Here is a 20308-nt window from a genome sequence, read left to right as displayed (position 1 = left end):
TGTTTTAGATTCGTAAACTGATGACAAGATTAAAGGAAAGGAGATCATGGTGAGAAAATCATAAAAACTAGGTTGCAATTTTGGGATTGGAGCAAAAGGTACTTTTTAAATGATTAACTTTCAGTGTCATATTTTAAAAATCCATCTAAAACTTTATTATTATTATTTTCAATCATATGTTTGAGATAGGAGAAAGGGGACGGAATTTTGTACAAGGAGAGAAAATCTAAGTTAACACTGATCATAATTATTAAAAATATTAATTTTAATGTTAACAATTTCAATTCAATAAAGAAAATCTTTTATTAAGTGTTATTTGTTTTTCTTATAGTGAGATGGTAGATTTGAGCTTAAAAGTTTATTTATTATTTTTAAGTTGATTTTGTATTGTTGGATTTTTTTTTATTATCATTTGAAGTCATTGATGGGTTTAGTAAAGTGTATTAGATGTTTTTATAGGTATTTTTTAAAAATTTAACAAAATTTTTTAATGTTTTTTAATAAAACATGATTCAATTCTTGCTTGGTTAACGTATAAGATTTCAAAAAAAAATATGATACTAGGAGGTATTATTTTTTTGTGTAGCACTGCTTATATTTTTTTAGTTTTATTTGATCTTTTTTCTACGCATATCTTTTTTTTTTAAAAAATAAAACATTAATTCCAATAAATAAGGTTATTAAATACATTTAAATTCATGACTTATGTTTTGATTACATCTCCATTCATATTTATTTCTTAGCTTTCTAATTTAGTATTTGGTTAAATATAATATTGTTTTTAATTGGTTTTCATGTAAAATGGTAACATTTATTTTATAATAAGTGTAATCTTGTATAATATTTTTTTTATGATTTTATTCAATTGTTTATATATATATATGTATGTATGTATGTATGTATATATTTCTATTACCATGTGACTAACTAAAAAATTGATTTTAATAAAATAAATTACCAAACACTAATGGGGTACATGGCTTGTGTTATGATATTAAGTATCTTAACTTATATTTATCTTTTTGTTTTTTAGTTTAATATTCAATTATCATTAACAAGTATTTTCTTGTATTTATTGGCATAAATAATTTTTAATTTATCGAATTAAATGAATATATAAACTTTTTTATTTACATTTATATTTTTTTATATAAGAAAGCATTAAGAAAACCTGTATATTTTATTTTTTTAAAATAATTAACCCAACCCCAAGTTGGGCATGGACGCTTTCAGACCCAAATTAAGGTTGGACGTGGACGCGTTCAGACATGAGCATTATAATTAAAAGTATCAATATAAAAAATAGTTTTATTTATGAATAGTATTTGCGTTAAAAAATATTATTATTGTTATTAAAATTTAAAATATTTGCATTAAAAATAGTATTATTTATGCTATAAATATTATTATTCTATTTATAATTAATAGTTTGAATACTAAAAATATTATAAGTTGTGGTATAAATAATACTATTTTTATTATAAGTAATAATATTATAATAACAATGGGAAGCATCACATGACACTTGGGCTGCTTGTGCGTCACTTGGCAACGGGGCTACCATAGACAGCAAGGCCTTTTGCCAAGATCTAGGCGACAGGTGGCACTCGAGTCTACCCTGCGCAAGGGCCAGGTAGCCCTAGCTCCAGGTGTCTTTACGTAGGTAACACCAGTGCTAAGTGCCCACTCCTCATGGTTTGCAATTGCTCCAAAACTTATGCTGATTATTTTCTTTTCAATCATTCCTTTAATGCTAAATGCATTCCAACAATAAGACAACCCTACCTCTTCCCCGTTGCCTTGCAACTGTTTGTGTTAAGAGCTGGTTTTGTTTTAATTCACAGTGTTTTATATCTACACAAACAATAACAGTGGGACTTGGTATTTTTATAATGTTGTTAACTTTGTTCTCACTTTTTATCCTGAATTCTTTATATTTTTAATACAAAAATTATTTTCTATAATATCAAGTTTAATAGTAACATTGATTCAATATCTACAAAATTAAATTTCTACATGTTTTTTTCAGCCTTTTGTCATCCACGTTCCGGAGGGCAAGAAAAACTCGGCAAGGGCATTTTCCTTCACTCAGCTCAAGTGCTCAACCCCCATTTTGCATTTATTTTTTCAACCCTTGAAATTGAAAGCAGCGGACACCACTCCTGAGAACCCGTCTCACGCTTACCGTTCGATCAATCGCCAGGTGGGCTCATGCCATTGGCTCCAAAATACACAAAACTAAGAGAGATTTTTTTTTTTTTATAATGTTTTTAACTATAAACACGTTTTTCCTCCAAAATAAATAAAAGCTCCAAAACCGTAATCAATTATTATTATTTTTTATTTCTGCACTCCCTCTACCAAAAAAAAAAAAAAAACACAAGAAACAAATCTCTAACTTTCTCTCTCTAGGAAAAAAAACGAACACCTTGTGGGTATCTCTCTCTCCTTTTTCTCACGGACACCAATCGACGATCAATACCAAAATCGATTCGTCGTCTTCCTTTCAATCGGGAACCGTTCTTAACCTCGGCGCATCTAAGCAACAACCGCCGGCTATACTAAAAAATCCATACCCGTTAACATTTAAACCGAAACATCCTAAACGACACCCTTTTTTTTTTGTCAAACTCATTGGTCGCCGGCGATTTGTAAGGTGCCCCGATATTAGACTGCGCACCCTCTCCTGTTTTTTTTTAAAAGTATCTTGACCTAATTAGCTAGATAAATCAGTTTGGTTCTTCATTTACTGAGGTTAGCTTCTTGTTTAATAATAGGCTGCAATTTTCGGCACGATTTTCTCTTTTCGATGTTTACTAACGTGAATTCAACGTTTCCGATTTCGAATTTAGGGTTTCTTGATCGTTTTAGGGTTTCTAAATTGGAGGTTTAAGTGTGTAGTCATTTGATTTTGCGGCTTCACTCATGGATCTATAGTTTGCTTTGTTTGACTTGTTTTCATCTTTTGTTTTGTTTGTTAGTGGGTTTAGTGATTATTTCGCTTCGGTTTCTGATTGTATTGAGCCTGCTCTGATAATTCTTTCATTTCTAGTATCATCTGAACTATTAGGAACTTGTTTCTGATTGTCTTTAGTCTTTTTCCATTGGTTTTGGTTTAAGTCAAGTGTTTTTTTTTTCGATTTTAGTTTATAGTTTTTGAATACCATCAATCGCCAGTTTAAATTGTGATCAGAATCTTCTTCAGTCCTAGTTAGTGAATGTATTGTGGAATGAACGAGGTTTTGTTATCAAGATTTGATTACTCAGATATCTGCTATCTGAAAAGAACCCGTTAATCTTCACTTCATAAAGAAATTTATTCTCTTACAATTTTGGGTTTTGTTTTTTGCTAGCTAATACAGTGAAGAGTACGGGGTTAAAAGTTGAACTCTTCTTTTTGAAGACAATTTTTTTTCTCATAGTGTGTTTTTTGCTAACACCTTTGTGAAGCGCAATTTTAGTTTTTATTATTTGTATGTTGATTTTAATTAATTATTGGTTTTCTATTGTTTCCAGGCCTTGAGGGAGATCGTAAGAGACAACAGAAAAGTTACCTGCAGCATTGAATTCACAGCAAGCATTTCAGATAGGGAAAGGCGGGAAATAATTACCTTTGAAATTCCATGTGAGAGGATGGCTTTTTGCAGGAACTATACAACTGAAGCAGTATCACAGAGTGTCCTAGAAGGAAAAGGGCAAGGTCAGGCTACAGGTAGAATGTTAGGCAATGAGGATGTAGATGTGAATTCCAGTGAAAGAGAACTGGATAGGAACATGGATGTGCAATATGAAAGCGAACCAGATGCTGCAGGTAGGTTGCAGAGTGATTTAGCTGCTGAAAATTGTGCTGGTGTGAGTAATTCAGAGTTGCAACCTTCTGGAAGGAGAAATGTGGCTGGAAAATGGGGTTCCAGTTTTTGGAAGGACTGTCAACCCATGGCTACTCCTGGGGCATCAGATTCCAGGCAGGATTCCAAGTCAGAGGATAGAAATGCAGAAGGGTCAGAAGATAATGTATCAAATGGAAGGGATGGTAGATTAGAATCAGAAGATGAAGAGGGACAAAAAGAAGTAGGTAGGGGTGGGAAAGGCCATTCTGATGTCCCTGCAGATGAGATGTTGTCTGATGAATACTATGAGCAGGACGGGGAGGATCAAAGTGACTTGATGCGTTGTAGGGGGTTTAGCCAACCCGTTGATTTGAGCTCCAGGTTGCAATCAAAGCCTGTACCAATCAAGAATAATGTGTCCAGGAGGAGGTCTAGAGGTTTGCACAATAGTGAAGGTTATGATGATGACAATAATGATGGTGATGGTGATAATGAGGAAGAAGACGAAGATGGTAATTTCTTTGTTACTGTTGCATTTTCTGTTAGGTTTCAATACCATTTTCACTAAAACAAGTTATGAGATGCTTGAATATTATTTAGTAGTTGGTAATTTCTTTTACTGTTTAATGTTGGAGCTGAAATTTTTGTGATATTGCTAGCAGAAGATGATCCTGATGATGCAGATTTTGACCCTGATTATGGCGCCTTGAGTGGTCACATGGGGGGCAAGGTTATTGTCGTTGCACTTTCATAGTTGTTATTTGAAGTATGGTTCATTGCCTTTGTATTTTGTACAGCACGTGGGTTTATCACTAGTCATGTCAGGGCAATTTTCATGATGTTTTATTTCAATCTGCTGTTCTTAAGTCCAATTTATTGTTCTTTGATTTGTATTAACCTTCCATTCTTCTATTAGTTTATTGCCTTATTTTTATAATGTGGCACTTACATTTTTGTGCATGCTGCAAGGCATGACAAGAAGAGCCTGTGGATTCAGATAATAAAGTTCATACCAATATTGCACATCTATTCTTTTTACCCTGACGAAGTGCCTTTTCACCAAAACCAGGATAAAGATGGGGAGAGTGAAGATTCAGATGAAGAAGTTAACAGTGATGATTGGGTTATCTCAGATGATGAAGATGATGATGATTCGTATTACACAAAAAAACCTAAGGGCAGGCAACAGGGTAAAGGTGGGTGTAATACAAAATCTGCCAGAGAGCACACATCATTACGTGCTTCCGGTCGACAAAAGAGAGGGAAAACATTGTTTGAAGAGGATGAGTATTCGGCAGAGGATTCTGACAGCGACAAAGATTTCAAGAACATGACTCAAAGAGGTGATCATCTCCGCAAATCTAATGCTCGGTCCACTATGTCAACAAACATTGGTGGAAGAAACAATGAGGTTCGCACTTCTAGTAGGTCAGTTCGTAAGGTGTCATATGTTGAAAGCGATGAAAGCGAAGAGACTGGTGAAGGGAAAAAGAAGAATGCCCAAAAGGTGCAGTTTATCATAATATAATTTACGATGTTACAATGCTTTGTTTTTTTTTTTACATGGATGAAAAAATCTTATGATATAGTTTTTTTGGTTAGAAATATCATCTTATAGATTAGGGCTTGCATAAATGAGTTTTTCTGCTTGTTTTGATCCATATATATACATATGTATATATGTTGTAAGTTTGCTTCTTATATTTCTTTTCATCAAGTTCTTAAAATTGAAGTTGCATGAGTTCTTGCAAGTTTTCCAGGAACTCCCTAGAAAGTGAAAGTATTTTTTTTTTAACTCAAAAAAACTTTGTTTTTACACGTGTGTTTGTTTGTTATTAGGCCTCTCTTTTTCCTGCCCTAGCCAGCAAGCTGGGTTTGCCGTGTCTGTGTGATTTTTAAGCTGGACAAACTCTTAAAATAATGTATGCTCTCTAGGGGACATTTGCACTAGGAGATTCTTGTAGAATCCATGCGTTTCTATGTTTAGCAAAATATTTTATATTTAATTGTTTTGGCCAAAATCAATGAGGTTAAATTGGTCCTAGTGCTATAGTTTGAGGATTCTAGTGCCTTGTTCAGCATTGTGGTCCAACCATGTTTTTGAAAAAAAAATTTTTTTTTTTTTTTTTCTTACCTTCAAATTTTTTTTTTTGGTGCTTTTAGATTGTTTTGATGTGCTGATGTCAAAAGTGAATTTTAAAAAATAAAAAAAAAAACATTATTTTGATGCATTTCCAAGCGAAAAACATTTTGAAAATCAACCTCTACCACAAGATAGGTCTGTCAAAAAATATTTTTTTGGGAAAGGTGAATGATGACCGGGAATCATTTGAACCAGAACTCTTGATCTTCTAGCTATAGTTTTATATGTACTTGTTTCTACTTTGGATATTTCTTCATGTTATTTTTATTGTTTTGGCAATTGTGGTTGTACTTTGGATTTGAATATTAAATTCAGTGCTTTAATGGATTCTCTCATTAGGTCAACTAGTTTTGGTATGCTATTGTTATTCTTTATTTTGTTTGCCTTCTCCAAAATAGGATGAAGTTGAAGAAGAAGATGGTGACTCCATTGAAAGGGTACTGTGGCATCAGCCAAGGGGCACAGCTGAAGATGCAATGAGGAACAATAGATCAACGGAGCCTGTTCTGTTAAGCTACCTGTTTGATTCTGTGCCTGATTGGAAAGAAATGGAGTTCTTGATAAAGTGGAAAGGCCAGTCACATATGCACTGCCAATGGAAACCATTTTCTGACTTACAAAATGTATAATTGCTATTATTTCTGTTTCTCATGCATGCAATTTAAGCTCTAATAATCAAATGCATTTTTTGGTTTAAGTTTAATTTATTCTGCTTTGAAAATTTTCCTTTCCCCCCCTTGGATCTGTTGTTTACACTTTACACTGTCTGCTGTTGTGTCACCAGCTAAGTGGATTTAAGAAGGTACTGAACTACACTAAAAAAGTGATGGAAGATGTGAGGTACAGGAGATCATTTACACGCGAGGAGGTATACCTTTTGCTTTACAAGTTAAAAAGGGTTTTGATATGATATGAAAACACTCAATAATAATTTACATCTGTTGCCTGATCTGAATGTGAGATACCTGTAATTACGAGAAATGCACATTTTTTTTTTTTATAACAATGAAATAGCTTCTGTGGCTCAGTAATTTCACATGCTGTTCTAGATCATTATTTCTAAGGATCCAGACTGAATAGGTTATACAGTTGGCATTTAGTTGCCTTGTTTCCTGAAAATCAGGTGATCATTTTGTCAAGATGGTTTAGCAAGTCCAACACTGGTGATGATATTTGAGGGGCACTTATAGCTGGAAGAAATATTTGATCCTTTTTTTATCTTTTCTTACATTATGAATAATCTGATTAGTTCTTACAGGATGACAAAATACTGAGTTCTAACCAAAATATACTGAATGGTAATTTATGTGCCTTTGTTTTTTGTCTTTCATACATTTGAATTCAGAAAGCATTTACCCTTTCCTTTAATTTTGGATCTAAGTTTTTCGAATTGGTTTGCCGTTGTTGAAGGTGCATTTTCTGTTTCTTAACTAGAAATTCTTGAATTTTTAATTTTGGGAAAACAGCATTTGCATTTTAATTCATGGAACTGTTCCTTCCATATTTTATTCCTTTATCAGAATTATTTTTCTGGTTTTACATATTTTACTTCAATACAAAAGAAACCTGCATGGCTAATTGGTTATTTGGGATGGTTTAGTTTATCCTCAAATGTTTGGTTTTTATCTATCAGATTGAGGTCAATGACGTGAGCAAGGAAATGGATTTGGATCTAATTAAGCAAAATAGTCAGGTTTGTCTTGCAGCATTGTTTTAGAAGTCTTTGACCAGTTTTTTTTTTTAATCTTACACTATTCCACAAATCTTCTTGTCACTCTCCAATTCTTGTTAGTTGCTCATATGTTTTTGTAGGTGGAGAGAATTATTGCTGATCGAATTACTAAAGATAGCTCTGGTAATGTCGTGCCGGAGTATTTTGTCAAGTGGCGAGGACTATCTTATGCTGAAGCAACCTGGTATTCTAAACTATACCAGTCTTGTGATTTTTTGGTGGTACTTCTGAAATTCTTATGTACCTTTTGTTATTGATAATCACATCCTAGACGTGGTCATATCTCCTGGCTTATGGGATTCAACAACATACATGTGAAATTAGCCTAGCCTCTAGATATCCACTGATGAAGTAGTGATGCATGCATAGGTGTTTGTGAGAGTTGCTATGCTACTTAATAGGCAATGATGTGTGGTGCAGGGAAAAGGATGTAGATATTGCTTTTGCACAAGATGCTATTGACGAGTACAAGGTCTGGCACAAATAATTTGTGTTTTTGGTCTACAATTTTCTTAGAAAATTATGGCCTTGCAATTGACATGAATGAAGCAGCACTCATTTGTAGCTACCATTTCTTTTGCAGACACGTGAGGCTGCAATTGCTGTACAGGGGAAAATGGTGGATCTACAGCGCAAGAAAGGAAAAGGTCTGTGACTTGGTGTAGCTATTGTTTTTTGGGACTGCATGTCAGATGAAAAGTTGGATAATTACGACCTGCAAAATGAGTGGCATTGTAATTTAAAAAGCTCAAGTTCTGCTCTGAAAACTGAGGATTGTTTTCGCTTTGCTGCTTTATGTTACTGTCCTACTAGCAAATTGTAGGCAGTTTTTTTTGTTCTAATAGTCAAATATCCTTTTGTTTTCTTCCAATTTCTAATTCCAATTTTTGCTAGCATAACTCTTTATTCAAATAAAAAAAAAACTTATGTGGGCAATTCTCTGTAAAAGAAAAAAACTAGCTATAGTCTTTGCTGCGCCAGAAATTCTCTGCATGATGTTTAGTGTGATATGGTGCAAATAAATTTAAATGCATGTGCGTTTTTTTTTCCTTTTCTCTTAGCAAGTTTAAGGAAACTTGATGAACAGCCTGAATGGTTGAGAGGAGGAAAGCTTCGTGATTACCAGCTTGAGGGTTTGAATTTTCTAGTTAACAGGTATGGTTATCTTTTGCTTGAAGGGAAAATTGTTGACTAACTTGAAACCTAATGTCATTGGTACATTTCCTAATTAGTCACTTGCATTCTTAGTTGGAGAAATGATACAAATGTCATTTTAGCTGATGAGATGGGTCTCGGAAAAACAGTTCAGTCAGTTTCCATGCTTGGTTTTCTTCAGGTAAAACCCTTTCTTTTCCTGAACAACCCAAGGAATTTGTTTAATTATTTTTTTAATCCTGTATATTTTTTCTAATTGTTTTATTCTTGGGACCCCTTCTAATTGCATTAAATAATTTTTTTAAAATATTTTTAAACATGCTAACTGATCATGTTATGAAACTTACATATTTTCTCACTCTGCAGAATGCTCAGCAGATCTCCGGACCATTTCTTGTTGTTGTACCCTTATCAACTTTGTCTAACTGGGCTAAAGAATTTAGAAAGTGGCTTCCTGATATGAATGTTATTGTATATGTTGGTACTCGTGCTAGTCGAGAGGTTAGTCATTTTTTCATGTCTTTGAGATAAATCTATTTATTTAATTCCTTCTTTATACCGGCATCTGGTCTTTAATTGTTTTATGCAATTCAAATTAGATTCTCGGATCTTAAAATCATAATGTTTGTCTAAGTTATAGTTATATTACTATCGATCATGTGAGATTCTGTCAATTATAACTGCAGGAAGGTGCAAATATTGCACAAAGTACTGGTTTTATTGTTGTCAGTGCCGGTAAATTAAAAACTAGAAGAATTTGACCAAAGAGTTCCAGAAGTCATCAAAGTCTTAAAACCTGAAAGTTAGTTTAATTTCTTGGCTTCTTTTCAATGTCAAGCAGCAAGTCCTTTTAGGCTCAATTCTCTAGGGAATGCTAAAAGAGATTGGAATATACTTTGATCTAGATTATATATGCTTTTTTCTTAGAGGGATGTCTTGTTCTCCAGCTCTGTACTTTACTTTTTTTTCTCTAGATACTTTCTTCTTTAAAAAACATTGCTACTTATCAAGCAGTCCATGTTATTAAAGCTCAGGCATCCAAAAAATCTTGATATGGGGAATGAGTGGGAAAGCTCAAAAGCCTTGATTTAGGGCCCGTTTGGAAATGCGGATTGGACTGCGTTTCCAAAAAAAATGTTTTTTTTGCTTAAAATTAATAGTTCTTAGTGTTTTTGGATTGTTTTGATGCATTGATATCAAAAATGATTTTTAAAAAAAATGAAAAGACATCATCTTGATGCATTTCTAGGCGAAAAACACTTTGAACCGCAATCGCTACCACAATCCCAAACAGGCCCAGCTGTGTATGCATGCCAGTAGCGATTTTCTTATCCTTGAGAAGCTTTGGAGGCAGGCCTTACCTCAGTGCAAGACAGAAAAGAGGGGGGGGGGGAGTTATTGAACTTGTCTTGGGGGGGAGTTATTGAACTTGTCTGTGAATAAAAGCGCTGTAATTAATGATGGCAGCTGTGCTTCATGATCTGGTTAATCAAACATTTTCTTTTCACGACCTAGAAAAATCATGCATCATGGTGGCATTCTCCAGCATCCATTGTAGATTAGTTTTGGTTGTTTGTGAAACACTTACATGATGAGATAGGGAGTTGGGATTCCTCTCCCTTGTTGCCTTTTGAGACAAGGTTTTTTGGGCTACACTGGCATGGTTAAAAATCAACCTGTTGTCTTAAAATAAGTCGAGTCTTTAAACAAATGGGACGGTGGGGAAAATGACCCAGATAGAAAAGGATTTTGGTTTTCACCCTGTCAATATTTGTTATGTTCTTTTGACTCATGTTGCAAGGTGTTACTTTCAATTGTAGGTTATCGTTTTTTGTGTTTCATTATAGCTTTTTTTGTTGTGTTTATTCATGTTCTAGCCTTGGTTTCAGGTTTGTCAGCAATACGAATTTTACAATGATAAGAGAGTTGGCCAGCCTATAAAATTCAGTGCTCTGTTGACCACATATGAAGTTGTTCTGAAGGACAAGGCTGTTCTGTCCAAGATTAAGTGGAATTATTTAATGGTTGATGAAGCTCATAGGTTAAAGAACAGTGAAGCGCAGTTGTACACAACTCTTTTGGTAATGGCACTTTACAATTAATTTTGGTGCTCAGTATTTTGTATGTATGCTGTGATTGGTTGATTTAGTTGTTATTTGGATAATTCATTCTCTTTTTCCTGCAGGAATTTAGCACCAAGAACAAATTGCTAATTACAGGCACTCCATTGCAGAACAGTGTAGAAGAGCTATGGTTTTTATTCATTTCCTCTAACTCACTGTTATTGTTCTTGCATTCAAACTTCAGGAATTATCCTGTGCCAAATTTGCCCCCCAGATACGATAACTATGAAGGCCTGTAAAGTTTAGGAAACTGTTTATAGCATAGACTGTGTTTTTTAAATACAGTTCTTATCTTACCAACTCTTCAGATAAGAGCTTCTGGTGCAATCACATGTTCTGTTCGCTTGTTTTGGTATTTTCTTTCATTTAACTATTTGTTTTGGCACATTATTAAACATGCGTGAAATAAGCACCCTTTGTCTGGGGAAAACTGCTGATACTAGTTATGATATTTTTATGTTGGTCAAATCTGTTTTTTGCACATATTTTGAAAATGGAATTCATTAGGAGGTCATTGGCATGTTGGTTCTGCTGATTGTTTATGATGGCTTGCAAGCCAGCCTTACATGAGAGCTGTCTTCATTGCTCTGTTTTGTTCAAAGAAAGTTCATTGTTGATTTTTTCCCTTTTTTGTTTAATTTTTCCTCTCTAGTGTTTTTGCCCTCAGTTGCTGTTTGCCTGGTTTAATTGATTTTTGTTTCTTCTCAAAATGTGCCAGGGCTCTGCTTCATTTTCTTGATCCTGACAAGTTCAGGAGTAAGGATGATTTTGTTCACAATTATAAGAATCTTAGCTCTTTTAATGAAAATGAGGTACATAACACTGTTGTATTTGCTTTTTCTTCACAGTTGGCACACACACACATTTTTCTACACTTAGTTAATTTAAGTTTCTATGGTTTTTTGTAGCTCGCTAATCTTCACATGGAATTGAGGCCTCACATTCTCAGAAGAGTTATCAAGGATGTGGAGAAATCCTTGCCTCCCAAAATAGAGCGCATTCTGAGGGTTGAAATGTCTCCTCTCCAGAAACAGTGAGCGATGTTTTCCATTTGTGATAAAGTGATGTTCTTCTGGATTATTTCTTGACAGCTTTTGTAATTTTTGATTTTTGCATATGTTTAGATACTATAAATGGATTTTGGAACGTAACTTCCATGACCTGAACAAAGGAGTTCGTGGCAATCAGGTTAGTGTCTTTGATGAAATCATGAATATTATTAGAACTTTATGCATGGAAAGTAATTCTAACAGCAATTGGTGACATCACTGAATTTTGAGTCAAACATTAGAGGTACTTCATTTATAGATTAGAAGTGACTGAAGCTGTACGTTGTTTTTTACTGTGTTGAAAACTGATAATATTAGTTGTTTAATGTTTCCAGGTTTCACTTCTGAATATTGTGGTAGAGTTGAAGAAATGCTGCAACCACCCCTTCCTATTTGAAAGTGCGGATCATGGTTATGGTGGGGACATCAGTACCAATGATAGCAGTAAACTGGAGAGGATTATCTTAAGCAGTGGAAAGCTGGTTATTCTTGACAAGCTACTTGTCAGATTACACGAGACAAAACATCGTGTCCTTATTTTCTCCCAGGTTTGTTTCATTAGCTTTTTTGTTGTTATTCTCCTTGCATAGATATGCTTTCTGACTGTAAATTACTTAGGTATCCCTTAGAAGCTATAAATAATATTATGATCTCTTCAAATCTGGGTCAGCATCGTAGTGAAATGTGGATAAGCTGATTAACTGTAATGAGGGTAAACGATGGTTTGTAGTGTGCATTTTCTTGGTATTCATGATTTATTGCCTATGTAGTCAAATTTGGACTGGATATGGAAACTCATCATTTGTTTAGTGGATGTACGCAATTGATTAGGTATTTTCCAAGTACCAGGGCTGTCTACTTGTGAACTGATGATGCTCAACTTCCTTAATGCATCTTCATTTCCACTTTCTAAAATTCCGTTATACCTCACAATTGAATCAAACACTGAGTACTAGCCTCAACTGACACCTTGCTGAGTTTTTAGCAGGGTGCCGTGACCATTTGAAAAACTTGGTCTTAGACATATTATATCAACTTATTTTACCTTAAAAGGTATACAAGCATATTAAATGACAAATGAATTGTGGCATTGGTCAACTGCTGCAGATGGTCAGAATGTTGGATATAATAGCTCAATACATGTCACTCAGAGGGTTCCAATTTCAAAGGCTTGATGGTAGCACAAAGGCTGAGTTGCGTCAGCAGGCAATGGAACATTTCAATGCACCTGGTAGTGATGATTTCTGCTTCCTTCTTTCAACTCGGGCTGGCGGCTTAGGCATCAATCTTGCAACTGCTGACACGGTTATAATATTTGATTCAGACTGGAATCCTCAAAATGACCTACAGGTTATAAGCAGAATGAAAACTTGTTTCACTCCATGTTTTTTTAGTCTCTACTACCATCATGGATCTTTGTTTCTATCAATTGAATTATTTAGTTTAGAGGAAACAGATGTTGCTTAATTGTTTGATGATTTATCAGGCAATGAGCAGAGCTCATAGAATTGGGCAGCAAGAAGTTGTTAACATCTATAGATTTGTGACAAGCAAAAGCGTTGAGGAAGATATCCTAGAGAGAGCTAAGAAGAAGATGGTAGATTCTTGGAGTCGATTTCTATCAGTGCACTTCATTTCTTTCATCCTAACAGTCATGTTCATTTGCATATAATAGTATCCACACATGATACTCACATCTAATATGTCGACTTTCTGTTATGTTGTATAATAGTATTTAACCCTATTAGTTTGCATAACTTTTTTTGTCAAATTTGCTCTTTATAGGTTCTCGACCATTTGGTGATCCAAAAACTAAATGCAGAGGGTAGATTGGAAAAGAAAGAAACAAAAAAAGGGAGTTATTTTGATAAAGTAAGAACATAATCAAACCATAATTCATGTTTTTTGTTGGTACTGTTCTATGTTTCTAATCCTAAATATGGATATTCAATTGTAGGCTGAATTCTTGTATGTATGATTATTGTGGCATTCTAACATTCTGTTAGTTGCTGTACTATTGTCCCTTAGAACTATTGCACTTACACTTTTTTTTCACTTTGATTGCAGAATGAGCTCTCATCAATTTTAAGATTCGGGGCTGAGGAACTCTTTAAAGAGGACAGAAACGATGAAGAAAGCAAGAAAAGACTCTTAAGTATGGATATTGATGAAATTCTTGAAAGAGCAGAGAAAGTGGAGGAGAAGGAAGTTGGGGGAGAGCAAGGGAATGAATTGTTAGGTGCTTTTAAGGCAAGTAAATAATTCATTATTTTCTATGTTGGAATTCCACTGCTTATTTCTGGACCTTTTCTGTTTTGATTATATCCAGGTTCTGCTGCTACATTTACATTAGGGTAGTTTTGAAGGTCTAAAATCTTAAATGAGTACGCTCTTTTATGTGTTTATAAAATTGTGTTAAGGTTTGCAACACCGTATCAATTTTGAATTAAATTGACTTAAAGTAAATAGTGTGTATTATTGGGTCTAATAACCAGGTGCTTGGGAAAAAGAAAATGATGGTTATAAGTTCGAGGAAGAGAGAAAATGCACAAAAGACAAATCTATTTCCCCTCTTGTGGTTGGCATAGGGGGGATGTGTTGTCATATTTATTGATTCTTTCACAATTAAGTTTGCTGATTATTTTATTTGTGGATTACATCTAGGTTGCAAATTTTTGTTGTGCCGAAGATGATGGGAGTTTCTGGAGTCGTTGGATAAAACCAGATGCTGTAGCTGAAGCTGAGGTATGCATCTCTTTTGTTGAATTTGATTTAAGATTTTATAGATGACAGCTTGACATGTTTTTTGAATGACTAGTGATGTTCATTTCATTTCTTTTGTAATTATCATATTTTTATTTGTGTGATATTTGTTTTCTCCCTTTAGGATGCTTTAGCTCCTCGTGCTGCAAGAAATACTAAGAGTTATGCAGAGGATAATCAACCTGGGAGAAGTAACAAACGGAAAAAGAAAGGTTCTGAGCCACCAGAACCACAGGAGAGAGTGCACAAGCGTCGAAAAGCAGATTATTCTGCCCCCTTAGCACCAATGATCGAGGGAGCATCCTTCCAAGTGAGAGAATGGTCTCATGGAAATCTGCCTAAGAGAGATGCTTTACGCTTTTCTCGTGTGGTATGCTTCAAATTTATCTTTCAATTTTCGAGATTGTTAAAAGTGAAAACAAATCCTTTTAAGACAGTCTAGAACTTTGTATATCTACATCTTTTCTCTTGTTTGAAATGTTGAGATAAAAAACACATGTTTTCAGATTCCTTAACTTCACGAGTTTTTTAATTTAATTCATATTATATAATCAGTGCATTCATCTTTTCTTAATGTGGGGATCGGTTCTTAACCTTTTCCTCGCTCTCATTCTGTGAATTTGTTGGTTGGATATTGTTTATTTTTTCCTATTTTTCTTTCTATACCTGCAAGACAAATTTAACTAGTCAAAATCAGTTTTCTTATGTATCTGTTCTGCCATTGTCATACACTCTTTTGCAAATTTTTACTTTCTGCGTGTAATCTAATTGAATGTAATAGCAACATTGTTAACCTGAAAATAGGATCTGAGAAATGTGGATTCTTTCAATTCCGTCAAATTTTGGAGAATCCAACTCCAGCTGCTTGATGACAGCAGGAAATATTCTTATTCCTGATAAGACTCCACCACAATTCGTTTTTAATTGATACTTTAGTGGGAACAAAAGTATTAATAAACAATTATTAGTTCAATGAAATTTTTATATTGGTACCTGGAAGGAAATATGAGCCCTGTAACTTCTTTCCCTTTTCTCACTACTTGGAAGATCTTTGATAACTCGTCCAATTTGTGCAATATGCGGAAGTGCCATGCAGATTAAACTGGTTAAATGTGAGAACTGGCCAAGCTTAGAGTGCTTCTGGCATTGTGGAAGTTTATAAGACAGCCTTTTTTCTTCCCTTTTTTTTGTTTTCATTTTAATTAGAAGATGTTTCTACTAGCCATGCTTGGCTAAAGTTTGGATTTTCTTTTTATTTTTTATTTATTTTTTTGAATTAGGTGATTAAGTTTGGGAACTTGAACCAAATAGACTTGATAGCTGAGGAGGTTGGTGGAACAGTTGCGGCAGCTCCACCTGATGCACAGATAGAGCTTTTTGATGCTTTGGTTGATGGTTGTAGAGAAGCAGTTGAAGTTGGAAATCTGGACCCAAAGGTTTGGTTATTCTTGCTATGCACACTTTTTGTAGGTGCTGCATCTCATAAATATGTTTGTGGTCGAATACCATAATTACCTTTTCTGATTCAACAATTTCAAATGGGATTTTCTTTAGGGTCCTTTGTTGGATTTTTTTGGTGTCCCTGTGAAGGCAAATGATCTATTGAGCCGTGTGCAAGAACTTCAGCTACTAGCAAAGCGAATTAGTCGTTATGAAAATCCCATAGCACAGTTTCGAGTGTTGATGTACCTGAAGCCTTCAAACTGGTCCAAGGGTTGTGGCTGGAATCAGAGTATGCATTTCCTATCTTTTGTATTATTATCTTAGAGGATAATAATCCCTTTAGCTGATTGATTATGGTGTTTTCCTTAGTTGATGATGCGAGATTGCTTCTGGGAATACACTACCATGGATTTGGCAATTGGGAGAAGATACGGTTAGATGAAAGGCTTGGCCTTTCGAAGAAGATTGCTCCAGCAGAACTCCAGCATCATGAGACCTTTTTACCACGTGCTCCAAATTTGAAGGATCGTGCTAATGCACTTCTGGAGATGGTAAGCTATCATTTGGAAAGCAGGAAATGCCAAAACTGGAAAACAGGGCTTTCTTTATGCTTTCATCCAGTCTCTTGCTGTAATCTTTGCAAAGCTTTGTCTCCATTATGCATGTATGCTATGTTTATATTGTTAAACTCCAGTTACCATTTAAACTATTGCTACAACAGACGGGAGTATATTAATTAAGTTAGCTTCCTAGTTTAACAGCCAAAATTTTGCAATCTTAAGTCTTGATATTTTCAGCTGCCCTTGCAAATTTTTGTTTTGTATTTTAGTTGTATGCTATTTGTATCGTTAAACTCCATGTTACCATTTAAACAATTGTCACAGAAGACACAAGTATATTAATTTGACAAGCTTCCAAGTTTGACTGTCAAAATTGTGCGAGATTAAAACTTGAAGTTTCATCATCCATTGCCTATGATATTCTTGTATCAGATGGCAGTAATTCTGTAAGTGCTTGCCTGTTTTTTAATTGTTAGTTACTGTTCTGTCGCATATCTAATTTGCATTGAAGTGAGGTGGGCTTTATGTACTGATAACGAGCACTTCTTTTTTCAATCAGGAACTTGCATGCTTGCCTTTTTTTAATTGTTCGTTATAGTTCTGTCGCATATCTAATTTGGAAGTGTGGTGAATTTTGTGTATTGATAATTTGCATTGAAGTGAGGTGGATTTTATGTGATGATAACTAGCACCTTTTCAATCAGGAACTTGCAGCTATTGGTGGAAAGAAAGCAAATGCTAAAGGAGGTCGGAAGGCCTCCAAGAAGGGGAGAGAGAATCTTCTGAACATCTCTGTTTTGCGGGACAGGGGCAAGAAAATGAAGCCTGGGTCTGTAATGGTTAGTGTACAAACGAGCAAGAATAGGCCTCAGAGACCACAGAGAGTTGAACAGTTAGTAAAAGAGGAGGGTGAGATGTCAGACAATGAGGAATTATGTGAGCAGTTTAAGGAAGTAAAATGGATGGAATGGTGTGAAGAAGTCATGTTTCATGAAATTAAAACCCTGAAACGTCTTAACAAGTTGCAGACTACCAGCGCTGACCTACCAAAGGAAAAGGTACAGCATCTTTTGTTCTGATAGGCTGTTGTGTAGTGATATTTTTTGGATGCTAGAAGTTTATGTTCAACCTTTTCTTGCAGGTGCTTTTGAAAATTCGGAACTATTTACAGCTTATTGGACGGAGAATAGACCAGATTGTCTTAGAATACGAGGAAGAGCGTTATAAACAGGATAGTATGTGTTTCTCCATCCTATACATGTTCAAGTTATTTCCCCTTTTTTATTTACTTTTGGTTTTCTCTGCCGCTTCTTTTCATTTAAATCAATGTTTTCCCAGGGATGACAATGCGATTATGGAATTATGTTTCTACTTTTTCAAATTTATCTGGCGAGAAACTTCGTCAGATTTATTCAAAACTTAAACAGGAGCAGGAGGAAGATGCAAGTGCTGGACCCTCTCATGCCAATGGTGCTGCATATGGTTCTCTTGACAAAGACAGCAATCCCAACAATTTCCCTCCCCTTTCTAGAAATTTTGAGCGGCAAATTGGATATAAAAATGAAAGTGCCTATGCAATGTCAGAACCAATAAACAGAGGTCATGGTTCTGGGAAATTTGTAGCGTGGAAACGACGCAGAAGAGCTGAAGCTGATATTCAACCCCAATTTCAATCCCCCTTACAAAGACCATCGGGCACCCGGTTATCCAACCCTAACTCATTGGGGATTCTTGGGGCAGGACCACCTGATAATAGGCCTTTTTTTGAGAGACCTCACCGAGTGCGGCAAACTGGTTTTACTCCAAAACAAAATTTGACGTAAGGTATAAAGTAGTCTTAGTGCTTGAGGGAAGGAGAGCAACTGATTAAAGGCATAAGCCCCATGGCTTTCCCATGGTCCATCACTGCTTCAGTCATTAGCTATACTGTGGAATTCTTTTCAACATCAGAGTAATAAGGTGCCAATTCCTACTTAGTTTCTTTCTGGCAGATCTGAAATATCCGTTGGATGGGGAATTTGCATAAATGTACAAAAGGTGCCTGGGGGGATGGCCAAAATTAATTAACATGAGAAGGATGGATGTGGTCTTGTAGCAATTTTTTGTTCAAGGAAATGAGTTGGGCAATTGGTTTTACGTATATAAAGTGGAGTTAGTGAAAGAAATATTAGAATTTCATTCAATTTAAAATATAAATAAATGAGCGGAACATATTACATGTATTATGCCTTGAGAGAAGTGTACATTATCAGACTATCAGTTTTGAATAATTTTGATTCCCTTTTACCAATACAGTTTCAGCTCTTCATTATTCTGAACCTTATTGTTCCTGTCGAGACACTAATAAAACTTGTCAATGTTATTAGTAGCTGTGTTCTGTCCGTGGCACACGATGATAAGCTGCTTCGGTCTACTGTATGTGGATTGTCCTGTATATTATTAGCCTGGGTTTCAGATGCTTTTAGGTTTTGAGTTTTCTCATGTCCCTGTATATTATCCCCTAGCCTGGGTCTGTATTTTTTGGATGTGTGTTGTATGTCCTGTGCAATGGCCTCGTATATTATGCAGATTGACTTTTTAGTTGAATGTGTGGATGCTAGGTTTTTCCCAAAGCTCCATGAATCTCCCATCAAAAGGGAGAAGTGGAGGAGGCTAATAACATGATTCCTGCTAGAGCAGGCTCTTTTTTTTTTTTTGGTTAGCTGCGATTTGACATGAATCCCTGTAGCTTGTCAAAGAAGAGCCCTCATGTTTGGAGGACAGTTGTAGTTATTTGTACTGATAATCACGAAGAGTATATAAAACTTCTGGGCATGTCTTTTTGTTTTTTGGCACTTCAAATAACATGATCCTACCTTTTGTGGTTAGAAATTCGTACAAGACGAGAGGCCAAAATAATACCCAACATCTTATATCGTTCATGGTAGATGTCAAAAAATTAAAGAAATAATTATATATATAAAAAAAGAGGGTAAGCAATGGCTTGTTTGTTTTTGTATTTTAAAAGTATTTTTTTTTTTGTTAAAAAAATTTAAATTTATTTTTTACTTTAAATTAATATTTTTTTAGTGTTTTTAAATTATTTTAATATGTTGATATTAAAAATAATTTTTTAAAAATTAAAAATATATTTTAAAATTAAAAATATTTTTAAAAATAACGATATTCACAAACAAACACCCCCTTGTATCTATATGAAAAAATCAAGCAAAAAAGGAGATAGAAACATAAGTTATGAGAAGGAAGTAAAGAGACAAGATTAAAAAGTGCTGTGTGGCCTTGATTCCCACAAGTGAAGCGTGGTTGATAGCACTTTATCACTTTATCTCTCACATTGCTTTCTCAACCTCATACTACCTGCTTCCAAAAACTATGCATGTCGTGCCAAAACAAGGGAGGTATTCTTCCTCTTCTCGTATTTTATTTTTGAAATGAAGAAGAAGAGAGTGGATAATCCATTAATTTTGTTCAGTCCCTGATGTCTTACAATTTGTTTTGTGTCCACCAAAT

At 34.8% G+C, this 20308-nt stretch overlaps 1 protein-coding gene across 4 annotated transcripts; it reads left to right on the top strand.

The window, feature by feature from the left end:
* Positions 1-2333: 2333 nt before the first annotated feature.
* Positions 2334-19088, top strand: LOC118035179 (protein CHROMATIN REMODELING 5-like). 4 transcript variants are annotated; one of them, XM_035040692.2, is made up of 31 exons: positions 2334-2656; positions 3517-4342; positions 4490-4560; positions 4900-5337; positions 6372-6596; positions 6758-6841; positions 7607-7666; positions 7786-7889; positions 8126-8177; positions 8289-8352; positions 8767-8860; positions 8954-9041; positions 9227-9361; positions 10750-10941; positions 11046-11113; positions 11702-11795; positions 11892-12016; positions 12108-12171; positions 12368-12580; positions 13140-13382; positions 13519-13629; positions 13818-13904; positions 14100-14282; positions 14697-14777; positions 14920-15165; positions 16076-16231; positions 16350-16527; positions 16608-16789; positions 17503-17856; positions 17940-18033; positions 18137-19088. In XM_035040692.2, the coding sequence occupies exons 2-31, from the start codon at positions 3634-3636 to the stop codon at positions 18619-18621; spliced, it is 5280 nt and encodes a 1759-aa protein (XP_034896583.1). In that variant the 5' UTR covers positions 2334-2656; positions 3517-3633; the 3' UTR covers positions 18622-19088. The 4 variants fall into 4 exon arrangements, with proteins under 4 accessions (XP_034896583.1, XP_034896584.1, XP_034896582.1 ...); XM_035040693.2 differs by having other exon boundaries at positions 2334-2754; positions 4493-4560; XM_035040691.2 differs by having other exon boundaries at positions 2334-2754.
* The last annotated feature ends 1220 nt before the right edge of the window (positions 19089-20308 follow it).

This window comes from Populus alba, chromosome 9 (genome assembly GCF_005239225.2).
Source record: "Populus alba chromosome 9, ASM523922v2, whole genome shotgun sequence".
NCBI lineage: Eukaryota > Viridiplantae > Streptophyta > Magnoliopsida > Malpighiales > Salicaceae > Populus > Populus alba.
This window is presented reverse-complemented; position numbering and strand designations above follow the sequence as displayed.

Bases quoted from the DNA above. Each gene is read 5' to 3' on its own strand.
- LOC118035179 (XM_035040692.2), top strand. From the start codon at position 3,634: ATGGCTTTTTGCAGGAACTATACAACTGAAGCAGTATCACAGAGTGTC. The intron at 7,667-7,785 runs GTTTGTCTTGCA...ATGTTTTTGTAG, and splicing joins TAATTAAGCAAAATAGTCAG to GTGGAGAGAATTATTGCTGA. The intron at 14,283-14,696 runs GCAAGTAAATAA...GATTACATCTAG, and splicing joins AATTGTTAGGTGCTTTTAAG to GTTGCAAATTTTTGTTGTGC.